The sequence below is a fragment of the Podarcis raffonei genome, chromosome 2 (genome assembly GCF_027172205.1).
Source record: "Podarcis raffonei isolate rPodRaf1 chromosome 2, rPodRaf1.pri, whole genome shotgun sequence".
NCBI lineage: Eukaryota > Metazoa > Chordata > Lepidosauria > Squamata > Lacertidae > Podarcis > Podarcis raffonei.
This window is the reverse complement of record NC_070603.1, coordinates 37,957,897-37,984,157: the sequence shown is the minus strand read 5'-3', so window position 1 is coordinate 37,984,157 and position 26,261 is coordinate 37,957,897. Positions and strand designations below refer to the sequence as shown.

General features: G+C 46.2%; 1 protein-coding gene across 1 annotated transcript in view; it reads left to right on the top strand.

Annotated features, from left to right (window-relative positions):
• The window catches only part of TNRC6C (trinucleotide repeat containing adaptor 6C), a 419,247-nt gene that overhangs the window by 117,011 nt on the left and 275,975 nt on the right, over nt 1-26,261 (top strand). The window contains exon 3 of the mRNA XM_053376050.1: nt 25,294-25,355. Coding sequence (XP_053232025.1) covers nt 25,294-25,355 — 62 coding nt within the window. The remainder of the gene's footprint in view (nt 1-25,293; nt 25,356-26,261) is intronic.

The window sequence follows — 26,261 nt, the reverse complement described above, 5'->3', positions numbered from 1 at the left end:
AAGAATTTTTCATTGGGGTTCATTGCTTGTGAGTGCCAAAATTTGCCTGATTCAAGCAATTTCTGATTCCACATGAACATGCCTATGCACATGGTTTTTTAAAAATATTGTTCAGCACTTTTTGCTTCCTGAGCTGCTGCTTCTCACCACTGTTTTATTTTCTTCTTCTTGGGCTAGATGGCCCTCCCTACTCTACAATTCTATGATTCTTTGCCCTCACTCTACTTGACCTCATTTGCCACCATTGCCCTTTTTATACAAAAATATATATAATTAGCTCTGGCATCCCATGTGCTTTTTTTGTCAATGACTTCATGGTGATATGGCTGACGTAAAGTCATCACCACTGTCCATGAACCAATTCAGATGGGTTACTGCAGCCAATCAAAACTATGCTGCAGTGAAGGCAAGTGAGGCTGAGAATGAGGGCAAATAAGGCAAGGAACAAAGACGAAGGAAAGCCATGCCCAGCAGCAATAGCAACCAGGAGAGCATAAGGGGGGTTGAACAGAATCACAATAAGTCAATAAGTTCAGCAAAGCGAGGGGTTGAAGGGAATATGCTTGGCTGCTTCGTTCATCTTTTCAACATTTGAGAATAGATGGCACTGCCCTAAAGCCAATGTGATAGTTCCATACATTTCTCCCCAAAACTTACTTAAAAAGTGAAGTAAGTTGATAACTTAACATGCAATTAGCTTATTATTGGAGACAGAAAGCCAGTCTAAAAGTCCAAAGGGGGTGGGGGAGCTGTTTAATGGCAGGTGCAGAATTGTACTGAGATAATTTGGGCAGGCAAAGAAACGTCACAGCAGTGCAATAAGTAAATATAGCCTTCACTATGCCTTGAGGCATGTTTTCACAACACCCTCGCGCTGTTTTGCTCCAGGCATGATGACTTCCACCATTCATAGGAATCACACACAATGTCCCATGCCAGCCTGAGTGCATGCCAGAACGGTGAAACAGATATTCCCATATTATTTCAGTTGTATAGGATCATAGAATCATAGAATTTTAGAGTTGGAAGGGACCCTGAGGATCATCTAGTCCAACCCCCTGCAATGCAGGAATACACAGCAGCCCCATACAGGGATCGAACCTGCAACCTTGACAGTATCAGCACCACGCTCTAACCAACTGAGCTATCCAGGATAGTGAAAGCCTTTGTATAAATATTTGATTGTTGCACCTTCTCACATCAATAACACAATAAATAAACCCATGAAATGTTGATTTCATAGCTACAACATCATAAGAAAAAGCTCACGTAAGGCTGAATTGAATATTCTAATGGTGATTTTTGGTTTGAAATTGCATTTTTGATGTGGCCAAAGTTTTAAAAAAAGAAAAAATACTTCACCACACAGCCATGTTTCAAAAGTGTCCACCGCCTCCCCCCCCCCCCCCGGTATCATGACCTCTGTGCCATTCACTTCCTTTGCTCTCACAGTCCTTGGCCTTATTTGCTTTCAGTGTCATTTAATGAGATTGCCTGTACCAACCCTTGTGATGTCATTCACAGTCATCTGTGTTGTCACCATGTCAGACACAGTGGTGCTGTGACATAATCCACAAAAATCACATGGGTGGTCACAATCAGTCATGCTGAAGAACAGTACAACAATGTAAACAACATCTGGAAGCAATCATTGATGGCTGTACCCAACTAAGTTGTACTCAGTGTAGACCCATTGACACAATTGGACCTAAGTTTGCAGTGTTCATTGACTTCAGTGAGTCTACTCTCAGTGGGACTAGTATTGACTACAACCCTGAATCGGAGGGCACTCAAAAAGCACAAGACCTGAGTATGGAAGAAGATTTGGCTCAGCTCTGTGCTCACACTGGAAAACTATAATATTGCAATAATGGGTGATTACTTGTGCTTTCTTAGAGGGAGATCTTCTCAGGAAACATAGAAGTGACCTGTTGTTTGTTTTGCCCTTTATGTCTCAAGTGTTCTTGTGTGTGTGGTAATGTGACGTGACACTGATTGTTGATGTGCCACAAATGATACAGGGTAGTTTCTGATACACACCCTCTGAAGCAGATTGCCGGGGGGGGGGGCAGCAGCTACAGAATGGGGGTGGGGGAAAGTAGAAGTCCATTCCTTTTTTGAGTATAGATAGATGAATCTGTCAATTTCAGTTTCTCCCAGTTTGTTTTGTTTCTTGTCTTTAATTCAGTTCTCTAAATTTCTGTGTCCGTTTGTAATTATTTAAAAAAATCACTGTGAAAATTCATCAGTGAGTTTTTGTTTGTTTGTTTGCTTGCTGTATTTATATCCCATCTATTTTCTCCAAGGAGCTCGAGCAGGGTGTACATGGTTGTCCCCCTCCTCATTAAATCCCTGCAACAACCATGTGACACAGTGTAGGCTGAGAGATGAAGGGACTAGCCCAAGGTTACCCAGTGAGGTTCATGGCCAAGTAGGAATTTGAACTCTAGTCTCCCCCATAGTGTAAGCACTACACCACATGTCTGTATGTAATCTCCCTAAATATACAATATTTTTGCAAAGTAATTTCACTAATATAATGCATCTTATGTTATTTCCAGTAATATGTGCATTCATGAGCACACTTTACCTAGTACATACATTTCTGTATGCCTTACTTGACTGAAGAATGGCATTACACAATTCAGAGAAGTACAGGTATTGAAGGGGGGCTGGCTCTGTTTCAGACCATGTGTTGTTATGGAAAGTGAAAATTAAGTAGGTTCGCCTTTAAATGCAAACTGAATTGAATTTCTTCCAAATTCCTGCTGTTGGGTGAGCACAGCCGGATGCCCCCCACCGGTTGGATGCTGAGCCATGCCACCTCAATGCCTCTAAGTTGGGGGGGGGGGAGGAGGAGGATACTCAAAGGGGAACTCACCCAATATTTTGTGGTTTATTTCTGAAGAATGGAAAGGCACACCCTGGGTTGTTAGACATCAGTAGATTTCCCCCCCATTTTTGCTGCAAGGCTGAATTTCAGCGATATCACTATACCAAAGTGAGGACCAGGATTTTCAGATTTCCTGGAAGATTCATTTCATCCCTCTCAGAACCTGTGTGTGTGTGTGTGTGTTTTAATGGTCCTGCTGGTGTGAGAGAGAACATCTTGAGCCTTTCCCTTTATGCCTCTGGTTTATTGTGCTCCGTACTGGGGTTATGACATAATAGCTATGCAAAACAGGGCCTCTTCCCCACCACCCCGTAAGTGAGTTTAAGTCTTCTAAGCCAAGGTTAACAATCTATATTTATGAGTGGTAGCCAGCTGCCTCAGTGTTTTCACATGTATTTGTTAATGAACGGTAACCTATGGGTCAGGTTATTATGTAAATAACCATTGTCAAGGGTAAAGGTGAAGAACCCAGTAATGAGTTGTGTCTCTCCATTTCTCTCTCAGGCCTCTAATGAATACTGGATATTGCCATTCATATGGATTTCTTTTTCTTTATTTCTTTTTTTAAAAAACCACCAAAAACCCCCCACATTTTATCTGAATTGCACAAATGGCGGGGGAGGGGGGGAGAGAGAGAGAGAAAGAGAGAGACAGACATGAGGGAAACCTAAATTTGTAATTAAGTTAAAACTCTGTGATTGCTCTCCTCCTTCAGTGCATCCACATCCATGTCCTCAGCTGGAATTAGTTACATATAATCTGGCGGCCCAAGGTTTGGACAAACTCAACCCTCCTGCCTCCCCCGCTCCCCCTCCCCTGTCCACACCTATGTTTCCAGGCCTGCCGAGCAGAATTTAACCATTTCTTTTAAGTTTCTGCAGCTTTTGCTTTAGATGCCCACACATCAACAGCCTGCATCTTTGCAGATAATACTTAACTGTGAAGCACAGCCGGCAAGCCATCTAACAGGCTTTTCCATTAGGGAGGTTAACAGCAAACCTTGCCTGTGCAGGATTACTGACAGAGTGTGAACAGAAGGTGTAGCCTCATTGCATATGCTTTTTAATATCATACCACAGTTGGCGAGGAGGATTGAAGAGGTGCAGCGGTGGGGGGGGGCACAGCTGACTTTAGCTCTTGGATATCTGATTCCTCACATCACTGTGATAAAAAAAAGAGACGACGACAACCCTTGCTCAGTTTATATAGAAATCCACCTGCAGCAGCATAAGTTTATCCGAGCTGGGGACGGGTCATGGTTAGTATTCATGGTCAGTGCATTCTCTGTCCCGCATCTGCGTTGTGTTATCTAATGTAGGGATATAAGTTGTGAATGAGAAAAAATAGTGTTGTCAGCTGAATCCACTGTTTATGCTGGCTCAAAGTCTGTGTGAATATTGGAACATTTTTTTAAAAAAAGATCTCTCTTGGACAAGACTGAATCTGTCAAATGTCCTGTTTCCAAAACTGGAGACCCAAATGCTCCCAGGAAACCTATAGACATGGCATGGAAGAAGCAGCCATCTCCTGGTTTTTGCTCCTACCCCAAATGGCACTCAGAGACACAATGATTCTGAACTGGATGGTTCCATAAGCTAATATGGTGAATGGCCACTGATGGACCTTCACCTTCATCTATTTACATCATGCACTTTAAAAACCACCCAAGCCAGTAACTGCCGCCACATCTTTACTTTAATTGCCTTTTTTAAAAAAATGCATATACAGTGGTACCTTGGGTTACAGACGCTTCAGGTTACAGACACTTCAGGTTACAGACTCTGCTAACCCAGAAATAGTACATCGGGTTAAGAACTTTGCTTCAGGATGAGAACAGAAATTGTGCGGCAGCAGCAGTGGGAGGCCCGATTAACCTGGTACCTCCGGTTAAGAACAGTTTCAGGTTAAGAACGGACCTCCAGAATGAATTAAGTTCTTAACCTGAGGTACCACTGTATACATACACATACGCCCTGTAGCTGGCAGGACAAAGCTGCAGAGCTGTCCTCCCAACATTGACATCGCTGCATCTACCTGGCCAGCGCTGGAATGGGGATGGGCAGAGAGGCTGCAAGGGCAGGGATGTGGGCACCAGATTGGCTCTGCTGGTGAGTCCACACAGCCCTGACCCTTCCACCGCCCTACCCCATCTCAACACCACCCAAGCAAGTGGTGGCAATGCCGGTGTCGGGAGGGAGGCTCTGCCCTGCACCAGACACTGCTGCATTCACACATACACACACACCCAAAAAAGACCTGCAGTTCATAGTGTACAGTTCAAGTAAGGTAACTTGACAGTCACAGAACTGTAAGCTGGCAAAGAGTAGCACAGGCATTAGCATGGTGGCCTTGGGCAGAAAATAAATGATAACCCACCTAGTTGTTTAAAAAGAGTGGCAAAAATGGCTCCCCTGCTGAATTGAAGACAACTTGGGAGGAAATCAGAAATGGATCTTTATGTGAAATGACTGTGAGCTCAGTTCTGGTATGAAAACAAACCCTGGGGAAATCTTGCATGTGGAAGCACCTTATTCCTTCATTCTATGTGTACACATGCTCTCCCCAAACCACTCTTTTGCTCCTGGCTCTGGTTGGTGGAAAATGAAGCTCTTTCAGAAAACTAAGTCGACCCCCCCCCATGAAACCTGGAGCTTCCCCACCCCTCTCTAAAACATTACATACCCCAAGAACGCATGGGGTGTCCCTTCCACCAGATGATGGCTGTTCCATTGCTCTGCTGATACAACAGACACCTCCATTTCTGTGTGGCTGTATATATGTGTGTGTGTGTATATATGAGACAATTTTATTCCGGCAAGAGTATAACAAGGTTAGATGTGTGTAAGGGGGCACCTGCATTACAGCTAATGGAGCCATTGGTTTGATTCAGTGTTTGCAGAGGGGGCAGAAAGGAGGACGTTTGCATGAACTGCATGTGCGAGGCTTATTTTAGCCATTTGAATAATGTGATGTTGCCACTAGGGTGTCTGTGCAAACGAGTTCTCATATCTCCCAGGCTTTCCAGGTCCAATAAAAGCAAAATATGAATGATGGTCTGACTTGCTCAGCCTCTGCTTTTTGCTTTTATGATTGAGAAATAGTCGCTGAAATTGTCAATAACAATAAATAAAATCAAGCCGCCTTGTTATACGAGGAAGGAAGGGGCGGGGGAGAAGACTCCTTTCTTTGCTGACACCCCGTTTTGTTCTTTTTTGGCATGATATGTGTGGCTAAGCACACATACAGAGACACAAAATTGAGAGTTTCCAGGGAGATGGGATGGGGCTGGTTATAGCCACTTCTGCATCTTTTATGCTGGTTTAAATCCACTTACAGATATGTTGCAGTCAGAGGCAGACATTTTTTAACCAGTAATTGTCTTGTATACAAGCGTCTGTCTATGTCACCAAAAGATCTCACTTAAGAAAATAAATGTGCTTTTCATCTCTGGTTGGCAGGAGTGAGGCTGTTTGGGAGGAGGGTAATTGGGGTTCTTTTCCAGTCTGATAACCAAGACAAATTAGGGGTCATGGTTTGAGTTGGGGAGGGCACTCTTCCTTTCTTTATTGTCTTTTATTCCAATTTTTGTACTTTATCTTGTTTTCGTAAAACATCCCAGAACCTTTGCTGAAGGGCATTATATCATTTTTTTATTCCCCCTCTAAAAAGTCATCAATTACCCAGAAATAATTTACAAAGGAAGGTGTGGCAGGCTCCATGGCTACTGAAGAGATCCATATATTGTGGGGCAGGGGGAGTGAAATTGGCTTTGGATGTGCCATAGTGCCTTTGGCTTCAGGGCCTATTGTTTCCCCCCTCTCCAGTCCTGAGAAAAGAGACTACCCTTAGAGGCCAGGAGTAGCTAATACCTTCTATATGTTGCTGGACTGCAGCTCCCATTATCCTTGACTGTTGACTGTGCTGCCTGGGGTTGATGGGAGATGCAGTCCAGTAACATCAAGAGTACACCATGTTATGGTGATTTTTTTGCAATTGTGTGTGTTTGTGTGTATATATGGCCAATTGCATCTTGTAAATAGTTGAGCACATGGTCTCATAGTACAACAATACTGGTTAAATATCCTGAACATGCTTTGGCCCATGATCTGGACACATGTTGACGGGACTGGTATGCGCATGGACATCTGAAGTAGGGTCACCACAAAAGTACAAACCTGACATTAGGAAAAACTGTTCTGTGACTTGGTTGAATTGTTTTGCTTAGGTGGGTCACTTGCAATTAGAATTCCCAGTTCCACTAAGTAAATCTTTAATATGAATTATCTCAAGGTGAGAGTGTGTTCATTTGGGGTGGGGTGGGGTGCATCTTTCTTTCTTTCTTTCTTTCTTTCTTTCTTTCTTTCTTTCTTTCTTTTGACTTTCAGGAAACTGGGCAATGCATAAAAGTTGCAAAGGCCACCTGTGGCAGATTAATGTCAGTTCTCATTTCATCCCCTGGAGAATTTTCACACATTGCACCCTAAGGGGTGCATTGACATTCATAGCTCCTCCAGGGGTAGAAACATATGGAGACTCCACGGGGACAAACTTCATGATCTGAATTACCAATCAGTGTGCGTCTCGAGGCTCAGCTGTGGAAAGACTTGCAGATAACAAGACTTCATGCTTCTGCAATTCTCATTTTAATCTGTCTGTTACTAAATATGGTTTCGCTGTCACTCAAGTCTCGGGGAGCAGCTTACTCATCCGTTTTGCTGGTGTAGCCCCATTAGAGTTTATGCGGCTACGCGGCAGCAAGTGATCAATGATCTCCTTGCCCCAACAGAAAAGTGATTTTATGTCCTTTCCACGTTATTTAAAACCCCAAGATTTTCCCTTTGCTGCCGTATTCACATCAGCCAAGGAGTCCAAAGCCAAAAGCAGAATACCCTTTCTGTACATAATTGGAGTGGACCACCTGTACATTATTGAGGTGGGGCACTGCTTGCACCTGGGGGGGAGGGGCGAACGGGACAGGATAGGGCATGATGGAAGTCACAGCAGGTAAGGAAATGAAAGAGGAGTGCTGGGCCACAGCAGGGAAAGTGCCCAGCTATGGCTTTGCCCAACACTCCTCCTGACATGGTCAGTTAGGTAGCTTCCCTGACCATGAAGATGCTACAGTTAAATTCCAGGTGCTTCTACAATGGTGCCCTTGAGGACTTCCCTCACCACCCATGAAACCTCTTCAGCCCCTGGCTCACTGCCCACTTTGCGTGAGGTACCAAGGCCTGTTTCAAACTACATACATCTAATGGAGGAAGTGGAGAAACTTTTCTCTTTCTCATTTCCTCTTTCATCTCTCTCTGTTTTATTTAATTATTTTTCAAGGCAGGAAACAAGGAGAGAGTAGTACAGAAAGGGGTGTGATGCTACGAGACTGGGAGAAAACCAGAGTGGGGCAGGGAGGAGAAAGTAGAGTGCTAGTGGAGTCAGGAGGGACAGTGAGTGAGAATGGAGTGGCAGGAGTAGAACACACACACACACACACACACACACACACGTTGGTAAGTTTTCTGCTTCCATAGTCAGAGGAGATTTCCATTAAGTAGCATGAGCAGTCTTTCATCCAGTACTACCTATAAGGAAATATCATCTTGACAAAGGATAGTTCCGTAACTGTTTCCATAGATATATAGACAAGAAGGTCATTGTGTATATTATTATGGATGGTCAGCTTGCAACTGCAGCTTTCCTTTTCTCACCTTGCCCATGCACAGGCAATTTGGGATATACCGTATTTTCCGCCCTATAGGGCGCACCGGCCCATAGGGTGCACTTATTTTTTGGGGGGGGGGAATAAAGAAAAAAAGTTTTATTTCCCCCCCGAGCCCCAAAGAGCAAAGAAGCCATGACAGCGAGCGAGATGGATCCCGTTCGCTGTCCTGGCTTTGTTTTTAGCCTCGGGGCTGGGGGTCCGGGAGCGATGGCGAGGTTGCGCAACCTCGCCATTGCTCCCGGAGCTTGCCGGGCTGGGGCGGGGGAAGCCCGAGCTTCCCCCGACCCCAGCCCCCAGAACAGGCTGCTGTCCGCAAGCCTTGGGAGCCTGGCAGGAAGTCTGAGAGCTGCCCGAAGCCCGGGGTGTGCCCCGCTGCGCTCTCTGGGTTTCAGGCTGCAGGCTGCTGTCCGCAAGCCTTGGGAGCCCGGCAGGAACTCCCGCCGGGCTCCCAAGGCTTGCGGATAGCTTCCTGAAGCCTGGAGAGCGAGAGGGGTCGGTGCGCACCGACCCCTCTCGCTCTCCAGGCTTCAGCGAAAGCCTGCATTTGCCCCATAGGACGCACACATATTTCCCCTTCATTTTTGGAGGGGGGAAAGTGCGTCCTATAGGGCGAAAAATATGGTGCCTCTTAACGAAGGTGTGTTTCAACACATCTGACTGCCCAAAGCTGGCAAGATTTAGCAAAACAAAACAAACAAATGAACAAACAAATGAACCAAAGCTACAAAATTATCAACAATGTGAAGCAGCCTTATACCTAGCCAGATTATTGGTACATATTAGAGGTTACTAGGAAAGGGTCTGAAATTAAAACTATTAGGATTGTGAGACCGCTGTAGTATTGTAAGCTTGTGGGGATGGGCAGAAGGGGGGTAGTGGAGCAAAAATGATTGCAAATGATCCTTAATAGTCAGTGGTAAAAGCTGTGTGCTCAGCCACACACCTGAACACAGAAAGATATGGGGGTGCCTTACCCCCAATGCCCCCAATGCCTGTTCAGATCTTTGTGGGTAAAACCTCAGCGCCTAGGACTTGCCGATCATCAGGTCGGCGGTTCGAATCCCCGCGGCGGGGTGCGCTCCCACTGCTCGGTCCCAGTGCCTGCCAACCTAGCAGTTCGAAAGCACCCCCGGGTGCAAGTAGATAAATAGGGACCGCTTACTAGTGGGAAGGTAAACGGCGTTTCCGTGTGCTGCGCTGGCTCGCCAGATGCAGCTTGTCACGCTGGCCACGTGACCCGGAAGTGTCTTCAGACAGCGCTGGCCCCCGGCCTCTTAAGCGAGATGGGCGCGCAACCTCAGAGTCGGACACGACTGGCCCGTACGGGCAGGGGTACCTTTACCTTCAAACTGCATTCAATTGAATGTGCTTAGAAATTATTCCGCATGATCCATAACCCTGACATGACGTGATTCTCTTTTGTGGGGAAGTTACTAAGCACTTCAAAACCCTCTTCAAACCTTCCTGCTAATCATGGCAAGATCTGAAGAGCAGCAGAAGGGGGTGGAGCTTTGTGCATGTCCCTGTCCCACCCACAGTTAAGCCCTTTGTGTGCTTAGGGAAGTGCTTGAACTGTTGCCGCTGCTGTCACCACTAATTGTCTAATAACATAGAAGTCTTACTGAGAGGTAAACATGGAATCGTGCTGACAATTGGCCACTCTTTATTAGTTTGTGTGTGTGTGTGTGTGTGTGTGTGAATCTGATATCCTATACAGCAGTCTACACCTCTGAAATATTCATACCTGAAATCTGTGAGGCGTGATGATAGCAGTCACCAAGTTTGGCGCCTTATGTATGCAAACCATGGGCTCCATCACTAAAATGGCACTGTTCCTGGTGGGATGTTTTCTGAACCTGCAGATAGCTAAGAGAATGTATAGTGCAAACAATATTTCTAAATGACTGGTTTTATTTTGTTTTTTAAAAAATGAAAATATGACAATGGCAATAACTTTTAGGTGCATGCAATTGCCCTCAAATCTTATCTCTTGATAGAAGACAAAGCCATCTGAATCAAGTTCTAGACAGAGGGAAAGTCCGGTCATTTAATTGCAACATAGAGCTTCTTTCCCCCTCCCCTGCCTCTTTTGATTGATTTGACAGGCAGAAATGCAACAAGTGAATCAGTAATGGGGAAAGTTTCACCTGCAGCTCTTGGAAACACAGGAGCCCTGTTAGACTGAAAGATGGCAATCCTACAGAAAAGACTTGTTGCATTCTTAACAGATAATGGCAGAAGATGACTTTGCTAAGTTTCCCTGTTTGGCTGTAAGGGAAACAGAAGAACACAATTCCAGTTTCAAGTTTTCTCCGAGGGTAAACAATAAAGGCAACTTTGCAGTGATCTCTAGTAGAATGGAATGGAGATAGTGGGCAGCCGGCTGGGTGTTTAGTGGCCTGGCTCCACAGACTGCCTCTAGACCTGCCACCACCACTGCCTACAGATTACTCTCCCTGCATATGGAACTTCAGCAAATACAGAATTAGCCCTAGCTAAGTAATCTTGTTAGCATGATTCAGTGTTAAATGGATCTCGATTAAATGGGGCTTTATATCGTCCCAGCTGGAGATGATAAGCCTCTGGAAGAAAATGGCAGGAGAGGAGAGGAAATTGCTTTACTTCAGGCTGGGACATTTAACCCCATCAAACACTTTCCACTTCTTCTTTCATGATCTTGTATCACTGCCATTTTCTAACTCCTCTGCCGACTGATCCAGTTTTCTGAAATTGCAGAGAGACCCATTTCAGGGATGAAAACTGGCCCATCTGTCCAGCACTCCAGAAGGGGGACATGTAACTCCAGCCTTTAACAATTAAGTCTTCACAGGCCAGTCAAGGATCTGCTCCCAGCTCAGCCTTTCTTGGGGTTACTCCTAAACGCTAGCGGGGAGTGAGCAGGTGGTGGAGCAGCAGCAGCAAGAGGGGAGGAGTTTGGTTCAGTTTGCATTTAAAGGCAAATCTACCTGATCCATGCTTTCAGAGACACTGGGTCACTTTGAGGCTGTCATAGAAACAGAGGGTTGGAAGGGACCATGAGGGTCACCTGGTACAACCCATGCAATGCAGGAATCTTTTGCCCAATGTGGGGCTTGAACCCACAATCCTGAGATTAAGAGTCTCATTTTCTGCCAAATGAACTACCCCAGCAGCTCACTCTCAATCTGACCTATGTCACAGGCTTGTTTTGCAGATAAAATGAGACCTATGTACATTCACCACTTTGAGCTCCATGGTGGAAAAGCAGGATACACACCCACACCCCTGCAGCAGTGATATTGCAGGTAAACTGGTCCCGGTTGTTAAAGGCTTGTATACTAATACTAACACTGTGAACTTGGCCCAATAGTAAATCAGCCACCAGTGCAGATCTCTTATCTGCTGACAAGGTCTCATTCCTGTTAGCAATCATTCTGCAGCATTCTGCACTAACTGCAGCTTCTGGATCAAGTGCAAGGGAAGCCCTACACAGAGTGCTTTGCTCTGTTAGATAGTTATTAAATAGAACTTTCTGCATTTTTTTATTATTTGCAATATATATTGTGGTAAGAAACCCCTTCCAATCTGCGCCCCATCCCGAGAGACGAGGGTAGGGTGAGCAAGGATTACTCCCCTCCGTCACTGGTGTTGTGCAATGCCAGGTCTATAGGCAACAAAACTGCCACCCTGCAAGATTTCTTCATCTTGCAGGGGGTCGACCTGGCTTGTGTGACGGAGACCTGGGTGCGCAAAGGGGATACTGTTACCTTACGAGAGATGGTGCCCCCGGGTTTCTCCGTCCTCCACCAGTCGCGGATTGTGGGCCGGGGGGGAGGGGTGGCATTATTAATCCGGGAAGATTGTTCTTTCAGGGCTCTACCATCGCCATCGATCCCCGGCATTGAATGTGTTGGCCTAGTGTGGGGCTCCGAGGTGAGCTTGGCTGTCTGGCTGGTGTACCGGCCACCTAGCGCACCAGCAGCCACCCTGTCAGGCCTGCTGGAGGCGGTGGCCGGCTTGGCCTTGGAGTTCCCTAACCTATTGGTATTGGGGGACTTCAACATCCATGCTGATGCCACTCCCTCCTCACAGGCTTCTGGACCTGGTGTCTTCCATGGCGACACTAGGGCTCTCCCAGTTTGTTTCGGGCCCCACACATCAAGCAGGTCACACGCTGGATTTGATCTTTGGCGTCAGTATAGATGTGATCATGTTTCCTTCGATGAAGGTGCCATAGTCTGATCACTACGCTCTGAAAGCCAGGATTGACGTTCCACCCCCACCCTGCTTAGGTGGCGAGCCGATTTGGGCTCGCCCGCAGAGGCTGATGGACCCTGATAGATTCCGTCAGGCCTTGCGGGACCTTGCTCCCCCTGGCGACTCATTGACTGAGCTTGTTGAGGGCTGGAATATCCAGCTCCTGGCAGCCATCAATGAGATCGCACCTAAGCACCCTCTGCAACCCCGCAGAAACCGGGCTCCCTGGTTTACCGAGGAGCTTCGGAAAATGAAGCGGGACCTCAGACGGCTAGAGCGAGTATGGCGGGGTGCCCGTGACGGAGCTTCAAGAACATCTTATAGGGTTTTTATGAAAACCTACGAGATGGCAGTGAAGGCCGCTAAGAAGTCCTACTTCTCGGCCTCCATTGCATCCGCTAGCTCTCGCCTGGCGCAATTATTTAGTATAATTCGGTCTTTAACGTCCCTCGAAGGACAGCCAAATTTAAATAACAATTTGACACACAGCTGTGAGGCATTTGCGAGCTTTTTTGCGGAGAAGGTCCTGTTGCTCCGCCATGACCTCCCTGCCAATTTGGATACAATAAAGGAACTGGAGGCCCCTCGACTGTCCTCGGGTCCAGTATTGGACCACTTTGACCGGATATCCCCAGCCGATGTGGACAGACTCCTCCGAGCTGGAAAGCCCACCACTTGTCCTCTCGACCCGTGCCCGTCCTGGCTGATTAGAGCGTGTCCAGATGAGGTGCGGGCCCCCCTGGGGGATATCATCAATTTGTCCCTTGGCACCGAGACATTCCCAGGGGAACTGAAGGAGGCAGTGGTGTGCCAGCTTTTAAAGAAAACATAATTAGATCCCTTAGTAAAGGTAAAGGTACCCCTGCCCGTACGGGCCAGTCTTGACAGACTCTAGGGTTGTGCGCCCATCTCACTCAAGAGGCCGGGGGCCAGCGCTGTCCGGAGACACTTCCGGGTCACGTAGCCAGCGTGACAAAGCTGCATCTGGCGAGCCAGCGCAGCACACGGAAACGCCGTTTACCTTCCCGCCAGTACGCGGTCCCTATTTATCTACTTGCACCTGGGGGTGCTTTCGAACTGCTAGGTTGGCAGGCGCTGGGACCGAACAACGGGAGCGCACCCCACCGCGGAGATTTGAACCACCGACCTTTCGATCGGCAAGCCCTAGGCGCTGAGGCTTTTACCCACAGCGCCACCCGCGTCCCTATTAGATCCCTTAGATCTATCCAATTACCTCCCGGTTTCGAATCTTCCATTCCTGGGTAAGGTGATTGAGAGAGCGGTTGTGGAACAGCTTGGTGGGTTTCTGGATGAAACATCAGCTCTGGATCTATTCCAGTCCGGCTTCCGCAGTGGTCATGGGACCGAGACGGCTCTGGTCGCCCTAACAGATGATCTCCGCAGGCAGCTGGATCGAGGCGGGTCGGGGCTGCTGATTCTTTTAGACCTGTCAGCAGCCTTTGACATGGTCGATCACGAACTCCTGGACCACCGCCTTGCCGACGTGGGGATCCAGGGCACTGTCCTTCAATGGCTGCGCTCGTTTCTCTCTGGTCGGGGACAGAGGGTGGCGCTTGGGGGGGAATTGTCATCCCGCCACTCCTTGGTGTGTGGAGTGCCCCAGGGTGCGATACTCTCCCCAATGCTTTTTGACATCTTTATGCGCCCCCTCGCCCAGCTTGTCCAGAGTTTTGGGCTGGGCTGCCATCAGTATGCTGATGACACCCAACTCTATCTGTTTATGGATGGCCATCCTGACTCGGCCCCAGACACACTGATCAGATGCTTGGAAGCTGTGGCTGGATGGTTACGTGGGAGCCGGTTGAAGTTAAATCCTTCGAAGACAGAGGTCCTCTGGCTGGGATGGGACGATATGAGATTGAGGGGGCAACTCCCATCTCTTGCAGGGGTGCAATTAGTGCCAGCACCGTCCGTTAAGAGTTTGGGTGTAATCTTCGATACCTCCCTCTCCATGGAGGCTCAGATTGCAGCTATAACAAAGGCGGCATTTTTTCATCTCCGCCAAGCTAAGCAGTTGGCTCCTTACCTCTCTCGCCCTGACCTAGCCACTGTGATCCACGCGACGGTCACCTCCAGACTGGATTATTGTAACTCGCTCTACGTGGGGCTGCCCTTGAGACTGACCCAGAAACTCCAGCGGGTGCAGAATGCCGCAGCGAGACTCCTTACGGGGTCTTCGCTGCGAGATCACATTCATCCGGTGCTATACCAGCTGCACTGGCTCCCGGTGGAGTACAGGATCAGGTTTAAGGTGCTGGTTTTAACCTTCAAAGCCCTATACGGCCTAGGACCCTCGTACCTATGGGACTGCCTCTCCTGGTATGCCCCACAGAGGAACCTACGGTCTTCAAATAAAAACATCTTGAAGGTCCCAGGCCACAGAGAGGTTAGGCTGGCCTCAACTAGAGCCAGAGCTTTTTCGGCTGCGGCTCCAACCTGGTGGAACGCTCTCTCGCAAGAGACAAGGGCCCTGCAGGACTTGACATCTTTCCACAGGGCCTGCAAGACAGAGCTGTTCCACCAGGCCTTTGGTCAGGGCGCAGCCTGACTCCCTCCTTTGGCAATCTTTACAAAACTTTAGTTTATGGTTGCCATCAATTTTTATTTTAATTAATTTTTATAATGTTTTTATAATGTTGCACTGTTTTAGTGTTGTTAGCCGCCCTGAGCCCGGCTTCGGCTGGGGAGGGCGGGATATAAATAAAATTTATTATTTATTATTATTATTTATTATTAAGAAAGGCCTTCATTTGGAAACTGTAATTTAAGAATTAAAAACTGAGCTGAAATCCAGCCAGCCAGCCATACATCATTTTATCTGTATGCCACCTTTTTCATAGTTAAACCATGCTCAAGGCGGCTTATAGCATGGCGGGGGGGGGGATACATAATTGCAAACATTGCAAAAGTAGTTGTCAGAGGCTCAGGAGCAGAAGCACAGGGGAGAGAGCAAATAGAGAGCGGAGGAGAGGAATCCGAGGGGAGCGTAGGGGAGTATGACAGTGACCCGAGAGATTCCATGAGCTTCTCCAGCGAATCAGAAGATTCCCAGAAGGGGGCGCCTATGGTAAGGGCAAGTGGGGTCCCAGGGGGGACGCACCAGAAGCAAGGGGCCAGCGGGGACTCCCAAGGGAGCAGCGGAGGATCAGGACCAGCTCCCCCACCAGAGCGCAGTGGGGGGGAAGAGTCACATGAGTCAGGACCAGCCTCTCCTCCAGCGGGGAGAGAAGATGAGTCAGGGATAACCACGCCCCCATCGGAAAGTGGGGAAATGGAGGGAAGGTCAGGTCCAGCTAGCCTCCCCGAAGGAGGGAGCAGTGACACAAGTGTAACGGTCAGAAGGAAAGTGGGAGGCTGCGCGCGCGCGCCAAGTTCAAATGTGCAGGAGCGCGGGTCAGCAGAAAACCCGGATTGGGAGCCAGGTCCTAAAGCCCGAAGGAGGGAGGGGGAAGAGTCAGGGGACTCAGCGTCAGAGGAGTCTAGGAAGGGTGAGACCCCAACTAGCAGGCGGACCCAGAGAAGGAAGGAACAGAGGAAGAGGTGGAGTAAGGCTAGAATCTTAAACTGGTGTCAGGGGGGAGGAGATTCAGATGGAGCTTCGGCGGTCTAAGGTTAAAGACGTAGCGTTGCACGTTGCGCGTGTGGAAGTGAAACTGAACTTCAATAAATACTTTTATACTAAAGAACGAAGCAGCGTTGGTCTTGTGTGAGCTGGGACCTTGGGCAGCGTTGACAGTAGTCATATGCAATAAATAAAACATCAAGAAGTACACAAGTCCAGGACTCACAGCCAAGATAGTCCTCTTTGTATCCAAGACGGAAAACATAGAATCACCCCTTTCATTTAACTGATTTGATAACTCATTTAATCTTTGAAAACAGTAGAGGGCCAGGGGGAACTGTTGTCCATGGAAGAGATGGGGAATTCCAGATATTTGTTTGAGCTACAACTCCTATCATCCCTGCTTTGGTCATGCTGACCTGGGTTGATTGGATTTGGAGTCCACCAACATCTAGGGTGTGGGTGCAGGTTCCCCATCCCTGCTCTCTGGTCCCAGGTTAGGTGACAGCCTGTAAACAAGGCCTAGTTAGAGAGCCAGTGTGGTGTAGTGGTTAAGAGCAGTAGTCACGTAATCCAGGGAACCGGGTTCGCATCTCCGCTCCTCCACATGCAGCTGCTGGGTGACCTTGGGCCAGTCACACTTCTTTGAAGTCTCTCAGCCCCACTCACCTCACAGAGTGTTTGTTGTGGGGGAGGAAGGGAAAGGAGATTGTTAGCCGCTTTGAGACTCCTGAAGGGGAGTGAAAGGCGGGATATCAAATCCAAACTCTTCTTCTTCTTCTTCTTCTTCTTCTAGTTGAGGAAGGGAGATTGCAGGGAGGATATTCAGGGCATTCCTCACAGTGAGGAACTTTTGAGGGGTATGCTGTTATTTCTCTACTTGCAGCATTTCTAAGATGTGTATTCTTTGCAATTGGTGTCAACCCATTTCCCCTCAAAATATAGATCCTTCTCATATAATTTGGCACAAAGGGAAACTGGGCGCATCTAATAAAACCTCTTAGTGAGATTGAGGCAGCGGATCTTCTCTCCTCCCCCCTCCCCCCATCACATTGACAGAAATATGATAAACATGCAATTACTTGAATTTATCCCTAAATATCCCATTTAAGGTAGATTTACATGCTTATGAAATTTCCCTGACGCGAATCCCGGCACTGAGAGAGCAATCCATGTTAACAATGGCTGCAAATAGATGAGAAATGATATAATCTATTGGAAATTTCCTTCATTATCCCCCTAATCAAGCCCTCTATTGGGCTCTTTTCAAAAGGCTGCTGAAGAAAAAGAAAATGTTCAAGTAAACCGATGCCGGAGATAATTAATTAACTTGCCATCATCATCGCTCACAGGCAGACTCAATATAAGAAAGAGGATGTGTCCTTCTCAATTACTAAGCAGCGGTTCGCTATTGTGAGGTGAACAGCTTGCAAAATGTGATGGGATAAATCACTTCGCTAAACTTCAGGCTTTGTATTCATCAATGTCTGGGTACCTGACTGTTTCCTCTTGCTTGTTATTTCCCCTGCATTTTAGGTTAATGGTCACGATGTTTTAAGAACTGCCTTTTTAAAAAATAAAATAAAGAACCATTAAAAGCACAACAGTGCAGTTCAAGAGTAGAGATGCAGGGGTTGAGTGCCTTAAAAACCAATACAAGGTTTTCTCTCCCCACCCCCACCTTAGATCTAGAGTACAACAAAACAGCTTTCACACCTGGCTAGCCACCCAATACTTCCTCCTGCTGCGGACAGCACAGCTTCTGGTTTTCTTAAACATGTTGTCATCATATTCTACATTACCGGTTCTTGTGTTTACAAGCTGCTCCATATGTATGTAGTCCTCTGATCACCTGCCCCAGCCTGCCCTCCCAGCAGCTTAGCTGATGCTGACTGGTCCTCTTAGGGCCATGGTACTGCAACTGGGCCCCCTCTCTATCCGCCAACCCACCCACCAACCACGAAGGCTATAACAGGGAACTTCTTTATAGATACTTTCAAGGATATCCTTCTGTGACCCAAGCTGTTTAATAAGGAGTCGATCTTAAAAGGTGTCAAGTAAAGCACTGTTCCCTGTGTGTGGCCTGAGGGAGGCTGGTTATGAATAAAGCATACTTATTTACTTTAAGAAAAACTGAAAACATGCACTTGCAGTCTTTAGGCACCCCTGGGCCTGTTCTTTAATCAGCTCCTGCTTGCGCTCTGCTGAATCCAAGTACTTGCCCCCTGCCTCCCATCTACGTAGGGCCAAACTAAGTGTGATATTAAATGTATGACTACATTTGGCATGGTTAGGGTCCCCCCCGCCTTCAAAAAAATATAACAGCCATAGGGGCCACAAGCTAAGGCAACGGTGGGTCAATTGTTTTCCTTCCACTGTGGTCCTGTCACTACCACAACCCCAATGGCTGGGTGGGAAGCTTGCATTGGTGCCAAACAGAAACTTCCCTTCCCAGAACTGATAGCAGCTTATCGGAGCAATTTTCATTAAGGGGGAGCTAATACTGCTGATATTTGGGGTGGGGGAGGATGACTACAAATGCTAAATGCATTCATGCATTTAACTTCATGTATTCTATGGCCTTTGGAGTGAGTAATTCACTACACTGAAAGAATTAATTATTTTACAAAATAAACGATTATATCCCGTGATGTTTTCACCAGGGAATAGCAAGGGATCTTCCGTACCATTTCCCCCAAAATCTATGGCTTAAAATCACAAAACATCCAGGTCTGCTCTGTAGCATTCAGATTATTGTACAGTTACACCATACCGGACATCCCGTTAGGGGGTATGCCCCAAAACATGTGAGATTGCTGCACCTCAAAGCATGTGTTTTTTGGCTCCATGCTCTTGTGCAGGTGTGCACCCCGGTTTTTGGCCTCAACATGTTGGAACGTATGTTATACATGGCTATAAGCAGGGGTGAAATAAAAAGGCACTTACGAACTCCAGATTGTGTGTGGAATAACAATCTCCATTTAGTCCTACCTGCCACATTCGCGTGTAATTCTGTGCCTTGGATGACTGAATTATATTGTTTATAACACATTGCAACCAGGTGAAAAGGCCTGAGGAGGTTGCGGATAAAAGTCAGTGAGGGGAGAGTGCATGGTCTAGAACAGTGTTTCCCAAATTGCGTCTCCAACTGCTTTTGGACTACAACACCCATCATCCCTAGCAAGACCAGTGGTCAGGGATGATAGGAATTGTAGTCCAAAAGCAACTGGAGACCCAAGTTTGGGAAACACTGGCCTATAAGCCTCAAGGGCCAGTTGGAGAGGCCTGGAGGTTCTCCACCCCTGAGGTACACAAAGGGGCTAGCTCATTGTTATGTCTGAACCTAGGACCGTGTCTTGTTTTACCTAAACAGCCACAATTCCTTGATAGTGTTTCACCATGCTTTGCTGCTGGCTTTGTAATCGTGGGTTAATTAGGGTGAAAGAAACCACAGTCCTGGGTTTGAACATAATGCTAAGCTATCTCCTTCACCGTTTGTTTACCTGCTCACATGAAGGGAGGAGCAAAGTGTTTGGGCTACATGTGCCAGTACACAGCTTGCACAGAGTAAGTTTTATTAAGCCAAGGTTTATAGCTTAGTAGCATTTCGTGCAAACACAACCAATGTTTCAAACACTTTATACATTCCTGGGGTTTTTGTCAAACACAAGAAGTTCTGTTTTCATTAAGCATTAAGCATCTTAACTTCACTCTGAGCTAAAGCAAGGAAATAAGATGTATAATATTGAAAGCTTTGGTATTACAGCTCAGTGTGGTTTCTTCGCTTTCCCCCGCTCCTTCTTGTTTCAAGAACATATTGTTCTCCCCCACAAAAAAATGGCTCTTTCCTCCTGGCTGGCTTTAATGATAAATAATATCTAATGTTATCACAATGCTCCAGGCTAATATCTAATAACTCAGAATCTTATCTAGTTCCCTAGAGCTAAAGACAAAATTCATATCAAAATTGTGTTTGATGAACTTCCCTTCTTTCTTTGGGAAATATCCATAAGCAATTTACCCGTTTCCTGTCAGTTAAATGCCTGCAAATTACCTTTGGCTCATGAGCAGGATTTCTCCATTTCAAATTGCACTCGTTCTTCTTTTTGTTTGGTATTTTTAATCACACACACCATTGTTTCACAATCAGGAGCAGACACTCAGTAGACCAGGCATGGGAACCTACCACCCTCCAGATGTTGTTGGACTCCAATTTTCATCAGCAGCATGAGCAGTGGTCAGTGATGGTGGGAGTTATAGTCCAGCAACATCTGGGGGGGCCACAGGATCCTCACCCCTGCAGTGGAACCTGGTATTTCTCCACAGCACCATGAGAAATGTTGTTTATTTGATTTATCTACAATGTTTATATACCACTGTTCATCAAAAATTGATTCCAGAGTGGTTCATAATAATAAAAATCATGGACCACCTGCTGCCATGTAAGCACATTTCCAAGACAAAGAACAGATATGAGGAACAGCTGAGGAAGATGGGTATGTTGAGCCTGAAGAAGAGAGGATGACTGAGAGGAGATATGATAGCCATCTTCAGATATCTGAAGGACTATCAAATGGAAGAGGGAGCAAGCTTGTTTCCTCCTGCTCTGGAGGGTAGGACTTAAACCAATAGCTTCAAGTTACAAGAAAGGAGATTCTGACTAAACATCAGGAAGAACTTTCAGAAATAGGTGTTTGACAGTGGAACGGACTCCCTCCGGAGGTTGTGGAATCTCCTTCCTTGGAGGTTTTCAAGCAGAGTTTGGATGGCCGTCTGTCATGGATTATCTAATTGAGATTTGTGGACACCGGGGGTGGGGAGACTTTTTCCCAGATCCAGATCTGATTGCAATGACATCAGTTTTGCAAGCCCCACAGTTTATCCCGAGCTGATGGGGTTCAAGCTTGGTGCTGAAAGAATGAATCCAGGCTGCATGGGGCTAAGGAGGCCTGAGTAAATGTAAGGCTGGGTCAAGCAAAAGTGCTCAAGTGGAGACAGGATGGCCAGATGCAAATGAGGACGCAGCTCTTACGTAACAAACACTACAGTCCTCTCCCAAAAATAGCCTTACTGAATATTTACAATGACTAAGTAGGTAAAGTAATACTTAAAAGCTTTGTTACTACTGTTATGAGTTTGTGATAGGTAGGATATATGCCTGAGCCCCCTTCTAATACCTGGATCCAGCACAGATTCAATTCCTGGAATAGCCAGGCTAGCTTCCTGGTGAGGTAGTGGCCCCCCAAGTATGGGCTATTAAGGTAACAAAGGAAGTGGCTCTGTGCCCTCTTCTTGATGAGCTGCCACCTGCCAAAACTTCCTCTTCTATGCAATATTTAAAGGTGTGGGAACCTTATCCTCTTCTGTATCTGATTGTTTTATGTGGGCATGTTCATTTTAACTATTTTTTAATTGATAATGGAATAGATATTTGTATAAACCACTCAGAGGTTTTACTGCAGTCAAGCAGTATATAAATTTTGTTAAATAAATAAATGTTGGGAGGGTAAGGGGCATCTAGGACAAGGACTGGTAGCTACCGGTAGTTCATAGAATCATAGAATTGTAGAGTTGGAAGGGTCCCTGAGGGTCCAACCCCCTGCAATGCAGAAGTCTCAGCACATGGCCCCCCTCCAATTTGAAACCATACAGGTCCCTTATTAGATTTGCAAATATGCTAGCAATTGACAAAGATGGCTGTGACATCTGGGCAATTACTTACCTTCTGAAATGTTCCTGCAGAGGATGTGTTGTGTGAACCAAACCAACACCACTACGCTGCCATGTTTTGTATCTATGAGTAGGAATGGAGGAGAAATTCCACTCAGTTCACTCTTAAAGGCGAACTCGCTGAAGCTATACTTCAGGGGTCAGCAAACTATGGTACGCGGGCTGGATACAGCCCAGGGGGTTGTTAAACCGGCCCCCGGCCCTTGCCGCCCGCTCACTCAGTCCCCGCATGGAGCTAAACCGGCGCGGTAGCTCGGTGTGGGGATTGATTTCCAGGATGCAGCCACGGCTTTCTGTTGGCTGCAGGAAGCTCCTGCAGCCAATAGGAAGCTGCAGACCCCCCCCCCCATGGCTCCTGCGGGTGGACGATCCAGCCCGCCGGCGGAAAAGTTTGCCGACCCCTGCTCAGCCATCCTTCAAAATTTACACTTCTTCAAATTTTACAGTGCGGTACCCCAGCCAAGTAAAGTGTACAATAATGCATACACTAAGATAAAGTATGCACGACAATGTGCATAACAGTGAACATAACATACGAAAATGCACTATATAAGGGGCAATTGCTTTTTTTTAAAAAAAAAAGGGGCACATGAGGGAGGAAATGCATGCAGAAATTTGTATATTGGGAGACATTGGCATGAAACTGCTGGTGAAATTTCATGCAGTCTTGGAAAAAAACCAATCAAACTGATAGAGAACTCAACTTAAGACTAGAAGCATGAAAGACTGAAATGGACAGATTTGCCCATCCCTGTGAGAGAGGGGAAAGTGTTTCTGGTCTCTCCAGTCAAAGTAATGAACAGCATTAGTACTTTCTGTTCATAGCATGAATCCTTCACATGAACGCTGAGCAAGCATGCATACTGTGCCGGATGCACCTAATCCCAAAATGGTTGTGTGGTGGTCACAGGTTGCTTCCACCATCCTGGTTACTGCCCTGCTAAGCAGCCTTCCTAGCAAGTGAAATCCATTGGACTCAATGACAATTTGCTTTGGCATGAACACGGATAGGATTGTTCTGTACAATGTTTTCAGGTGTTGAGAAGGACACATATGTGAAATGGGTTGGAGGAAAACACTGGCCAATGTGTAGAGATGCTGTCACATTAGGCTGAGCACCTCTTAAGCAAATGCTTAACTTAAAAGGGAGATCATAATCCCATTATCTTCAAGGAAGCTCCCTTTGTGCTTAAAGGTACATTACATACACAGCTGCTTTGTTCCTTTCCTTCCCCCCACTTTTTTTTTAGTGGCTCCTCTTGCAGGGCTGAGTCCCATTCAAGTCACCTTTCCTGCTGCATTTAGCTTTAACGTGGCAGTGTGACATGCCAGCTCGAAATAGATCCTGAGTGAGGGAAGCTGCTCTTTTCATGGTCACCAGGCAACCATAAACAACCTGGCTGCTTCTTGTTGATTATTCTGGTGAGAAAAACCAATCTTCTCCTTCTCATTTTCATTCCGGAGAATGCTGAATTCAAAGTGATGATGCCGAAACTGTCATCTCACAAAATAGCTCCACAAATGCCTTAAAACAAAACAGCATCAAAGCATCAGCTTGTAAATACCTTTAACCTCTCTGTGGAATAAAAATCACCTCTTTTGTAAGCTATAATTCATCCCTTTGGCCTAAAAGCACTGAAAAAACCCCTCCTAATCAGTCTCCTTTCTCACTCTCCTTTATGCTACAGCAACTGCTTTGTATTCTTTCTTTTTTTAATGGAGCTGCTAATTAATTTTAAGCCTCTTTGTGTGAAAGCCTAAGAGAGCTGGATTTACCTAGTACTAGGGAGCCATCTGGTGCAAAAAGACTATTTCCTTGCCAAGCTATTCCTACTTACCTGAGGGTCAGATTGGAAGAGATGGGGGTTCTTTAAATCATGGGCAATATCCACTTGTCTTATTTTTTGTAATAATTAGGGTTGTTAGGTTGAGGCCTGAATAATGCAGGTTCTGGGGTAGATTGCTCTAGACTGGGGCCACTTGGATAGGCAGATGTTCTCAGGGCCATAGTGGTGGCTAGGTCATATTCTGCCAAACCTCTACAGATGTCAGATCAGTGCTTTGATCTAGTAATGTGATGGACAGTGGGTGATAAACCGAAGTTGTATCTTGACAGGGTGAAGATACTGTGCATAAGTGGTACCGATGTTAGGGAATTAGGTACATGTCCTGTTCTGGACTGGATTGCACTCCCCTTGAAAGAGCACTGTCACTAGAGGCCTTATAGTGGCACAGAGAACCTTTTACCAGCTTCTGCTGTTTTGCTAGCTATACCTTGCGGTATTGCTGGGGTCAGGTGATGGGTTGCACATCTCCTCAAACCTGCAGTGGAGTGGAGTGGAGTAAATCTGGAAGTGCAGACGTTCATCATGACAACCCCCAAGAGCTGTCACCCAAAACGCTAGAAGCAGAGCTGAGCAGAGGGACACCTCTGCTCAATCCAAACCCACCCCCACAGCCCACCATAAGGAGGCCTTTGGATTGTGCTGCCCATTACTTAAATCCAGAGGTTTAAGCAGATTACTCTAACATTGCAATCACCCATTGAGTTCAGTTGGACTTACTGTTAGGTAAATTTGTATACAGTTGCATTTCTGGTTTTGCACTTGTTGTTCTCAATGTCTAAAAATATATCATTCTCAATGTCTAAAAATGGGAAACAGTGCTCTTACATTTGACTTTTAAAAAATCTAGCTAGTCAGGCATTTAATTAAAATGTTTATCTGTTTTGAAGAAGCCCAGCCTTGCATAGGCATCTTGGCAGAATTTAGTCAGTGGGGAAGATTCAGTGGATTACTTAATGAACAAGAGGGTACACAATCAGTTAAATTACTTGAATTGATCAGGTATTGCAGCTGGTCTTTCTGGGAACACCAAAGTTTGCTTCTCATGCTACATTTTGGCCAGTTGTGAAGGCAGAATGCCTTGTTCTCTATTTACCCAGTTTTGGAGATTGAGGAGAAATATCAGATCGGACAGAATATCACAATATGGTGCTTATTTTTTTTGTAAAAGTTGCTCTTACAGCCCTCATTAGTGATACCATTATCCAAATGTAGAAAAAACAATAACACCAACTGTAAATCTCCATATTAGCTCAATATTTTATTTTATTTTTCTTCTGTCTTTCAGCAACGAATAAACCATCAGATAAGTCCTTGCCAGAAGGCAGCCTTTGAAGGAGTCAAGAGCAGGTAGGGATTTCATCGAGCGCGACATCAAAGTGACAGGTTCGCTTGTGTGTTTTATGATGACATGGGGGGCTCAAGAACTTCTTTGTCCTGTCATACTGTTTAATTTCCCATCATGATTTAGCCTGCAAGGTTTACCATTTTAGAATCGAGATAAAGGGCTGCTTACTAGCCTAATGGGAATTTTTAGCAAAAAAATTTTTTTATCATTTTGAAGATACCTGTTACAGAAGGTGAGTTGGGAAAGCTCTCGTTCATATTTCAAAGTGCACTGGGTCATTAACTTTGTGTATTTGGGTTTGATGTGGACACAAGAGACAATGTCGGGTTGAGGGCCTAGATGCTGAACCACAGCATGATCTCTTGCTAGGAGCTTCAAAGAGGAGTTCAAGGTGAGACCCTCATGTGCCGGTTTCTTCTTTCTCCCAACATCATGCTGGTTATCTGGACAATTTCATTATCATTATCACCAAAAAGTGGAAACCCACATCAATGCATGCAGCTGATTTTGCTTGTTCCCTTAATAGATGGGGGCTTCCTGTGCCTACCCTCATTGCTCCCTCCTAACTATAAAGCCAGCCCCCCGCTCACACATTAGACTAGATTCCGTATTGTGTGAATGGACTACTATATTCTGAGTGCTGCCCTTGGATGAAACTGTACCATGCAGAAGAAAGTGTGCCATGTCTATTTATAGCCTGCAAAGCTAGATTCCTATAATCAGCATTCAGTTAGGAAAAACAAGTTTCTAGCCCTCACAGTTGTGGAAAAACCTACTCACACATCACAGTCACAATGCAGAGCCTTTATATGGTAACAGGTAGGCAGGGATGGGGGAATAGATGAGCATCATGAAAGACTGTACATTGGGTGATTGTAGTTAAAGCCGTTCCGTGGCACAGTAAATAC